The following is a 3,650-nucleotide window of genomic DNA, read 5'->3' on the forward strand; positions in this document are numbered from 1 at the left end:
CCATAATATACAAATATAATCTATCAGTTTTCGAATTAGGAAGAACTTTCTATGGTAAGTTGTGAGAGAAAGAAATGTCAATTATATTGAAAAGATAACCCAAACAACATTCTAAATCAAAGGGATTCATTCCCATTTTCTTTTTTTCCCTTTGTTGATTCCATTATCTTTATCCTATGCTAACCAAACACCCCCTAAATATACGGAGTATTAATTCTCAAAGTTATTCATTGAACTGCGTAAAAGTGAACCATATTACAAGTAAAACTGATCAAAGGAGATATAGAGTAGTAACTTTATGTAGATCTAGATTACACCCAAAAATCCAAAAGAAATCAATAAAAAAACTCAAATGAACACAAAGTTATAAAACCATAAATTTCCCATTTATGGAGTAGACAACCTTGTATGGTTTTATATTTTCATTCCCTCTCTCCCGAATTTGAACAAACCACCGACTACTCTTCAGCCTCCCTTTTCGTCTTCTTTCTCTCTCCTCCACCTGTCTTCCTACCACATTGACCTCTGTCCTCTTTCACCTCCAAAACCCCATTAATAAACTATTCCCAAACCTCAAATCTTCTCTCTCATCTTCTTCTTCACTTGACTTCACTTCACTCCATTCAATAACAAATCTCAAAAAAAAAAAACCAGAAATGAATTCCAAAATGGGGTCTTCATCAGCTTCATTAAGCGAAGGGATCATAAAAAAGATCATCTTAACCTACACATACATCTCAATCTGGTTATTTTTCTCATTCAGTGTAATAATTTACAACAAATACATCCTGGATAAGAAGCTCTACAATTGGCCATTCCCAATTACACTAACAATGATTCACATGTCATTCTCTTCGGTGTTGTCGATAATCCTTGTTCGGGTTTTTAAAGTGGTCGAGCCTCCGTTACATATGACCAAATCGCTGTACATCTCCTCCGTGTTACCCATCGGAATATTGTTCGCGTTGTCGCTCTGGTTGTCGAACTCCGCCTACATTTACCTCTCTGTATCATTCATCCAAATGTTGAAAGCACTGATGCCTGTGATAGTGTACTCCATAAGTGTGATGTTGAAGAAAGAAGGGTTCAGGACAAACACGATGGTAAACATGGTTTCCATTTCGATTGGAGTCGGCATCGCGGCGTACGGCGAGGCTAAATTTGATTTATACGGTGTCGTTTTACAGTTGGGTGCATTGTTGTTTGAGGCAACCAGATTGGTTTTGATCCAAATTTTGCTGACCTCAAAGGGTATTCAGCTTAACCCAATTACTAGTTTATATTACATTGCCCCCTGTTGTTTGGTTTTCTTGACGATTCCTTGGTTGGTCGTGGAGTTTCCGATTTTGAGGCAACAAATTGGGGGTTTTGAGTTTGATTTAGTAATATTTGGGACTAATTCATTGATTGCATTTGGGTTGAATTTGGCTGTTTTTCTTCTTGTTGGGAAAACATCAGCATTGACAATGAATGTGGCCGGTGTTGTTAAGGATTGGTTGTTGATTGGTTTCTCTTGGTCAGTGATCAAGGATACTGTAACTCCTATTAATCTGGTGGGTTATTTGTTGGCTTTTATGGGTGTTGTGTATTATAATCGGGTTAAGTTTCAGAGTTTGAAGGCTGCTGAAGCTCAGAAGAGTGAAAAGAAAGAAGGTGTTGATGAGATTAATGATGAGGAGATTGGGAAGAAGTTGTTGTTGGATGATAGAGATAGTAATGGTGTTAAGAAAGATGATTCTTAGGACTAAGCAAAACTCATGTAATCTAGTATGTGGGTCGTGTTCGTGTTTGGTTTCAGCTGAGTAACATTTACATGACTAGTGGATCAAATCAGGTTGTGCTTGTGCACGGGTTGATTCATGTTCGTGTTAAGTTAGGTCTGTGTTTTCTTGGCCAGAGTTGGTGCAATGTTGCCTGTAATGGTTCAAATTTATAACCACATTGCAATGAAAATATATGTTCAGGAACGTTTTGTTTAGAGCTAGCTATCTTGTGTTTTCTTGGGTCATTTTGTTTTGTTCTTTGATTCAATGTATTAGTATAACTGTTAAATTATTAATACTATCAGAAATTGCCATCCAACTTTTGTTAAGTGTCTTTTGAGGATGATTTGTTGAATGGGTAGGGTCATTTATCATCTTTGTAGGTGAATTATTAAATGTCAATCTTCCCAAGGACCCCAACTCTGCATTCATTGTTGTTAATGATTTTGCTGCTTGTGAAGTTGTGAACTGTGTGCTGATTCTTACATGCAAGATCAATATCTGTAAAGCTAATTATACATTTATACCTCAGAGTTTTTTCAATACAGAGTATGATGTTCAAGAACGACACAAATTAAACAAAAATCATAATTTTATTAGTCTGCACGTCTCGCCGTAAGTTTTCAACTATACAAGATTATCCATTTCTATTATACTAGACCAAACTTTAGCACAAGTCGAGTTTGAGTTAAGCCCCAACTTAGAACATATTAGGTGCAAGCGCGGTGTACTCTATCACATTTTCCCCTTACATGTAATGAGAAAATATGGGAGAGACTACTCACGGGCATAAAATACCCTTGGATGCACGGTGTACCTAATAATTTTCGCAACTAACTTGATAGAAACCCGATTAACAAGTATAGACGTATTGACACTTAAATTTGCTATTAATTAGAATTTAGAAATGTTGTTAGAGATAAACTTTGCCTCAAGTATGGCTCAAATTAGAAAGACCAGGAGTAAAAGTTTTTGTATTTTATAAAACTTTGTTATGATTTATTTTGAAATATTAAAGATCGATGATTTTAACATTGTATTGGTAGATGAGCTTTTAATTTACAGCGCGTCTCCTGTGAGATCAGTCACACCATCAACTTGATGGTGTGACGAGCGCAAAACTAATAGCGTACCTCCCCTAAAACTATAAAAAAAAAGTAACAGATCTAAACTATAGAAGTAACATACCTAAACTAAAAAAGTACCTCCTCTAAAATTATATATAAAAAAAAGTAACATGTCTAAACTATAGAAGTAACATACCTAAACTAAAAATGTACCTCCCCTAAAACTATTCCGTATAAAAAAAAGTAACATGTCTAAACTATAGAAGTAACATACATAAACTAAAAAAGTACCTCATCTAAAATTATAAAAAAAAAAGTAACATGTCTAAACTATAGAAGTAACATACCTAAACTAAAAAAAATACCTCCTCTAAAATTATTAAAAAAAAAAAGTAACATGTCTAAACTATAGAAGTAACATACCTAAACTAAGAAGGTATCTCCCCTAAAACTACTCCGAATAAAAAAAGTAACATGTATATATAAACTATAGAAGTAACATACCTATACTAAAAAAAGTACCTCCTCTAAAATTATAAAAAAAAAGTAACATGTCTAAACTATAGAAGTAGCATACCTAAATTCGCAAGTGTGAACTGGTCTCACCATCAGTTGATGATGAGGACAGTCTCATATAAGAATTTGGGTTTAATTTAAAGGTTGTGTGATCAACATCTTATAACAACAATTTTATTTTGTTTAATGTTTCCTAGTATATTTATATACTCCATATATTTGAACATTTTAAAGTTACACGTTACAACATTTTTTCTACTTACTCCGTACTATTTTTGCTAATATATACTACCACTTTGAAATC

General features: G+C 34.1%; 1 protein-coding gene across 1 annotated transcript; it reads left to right on the forward strand.

The window, feature by feature from the left end:
• The first annotated feature begins 331 nt into the window (after positions 1-331).
• LOC110801718 (probable sugar phosphate/phosphate translocator At2g25520) lies at positions 332-2,092 on the forward strand. The gene has a single exon (XM_022007122.2). The coding sequence runs from the start codon at positions 657-659 to the stop codon at positions 1,740-1,742; it is 1,086 nt and encodes a 361-aa protein (XP_021862814.1). The 5' UTR covers positions 332-656; the 3' UTR covers positions 1,743-2,092.
• The last annotated feature ends 1,558 nt before the right edge of the window (positions 2,093-3,650 follow it).

The sequence above is a fragment of the Spinacia oleracea genome, chromosome 1, assembly GCF_020520425.1.
Source record: "Spinacia oleracea cultivar Varoflay chromosome 1, BTI_SOV_V1, whole genome shotgun sequence".
In the NCBI taxonomy this organism is placed as follows: Eukaryota; Viridiplantae; Streptophyta; class Magnoliopsida; order Caryophyllales; family Amaranthaceae; genus Spinacia; species Spinacia oleracea.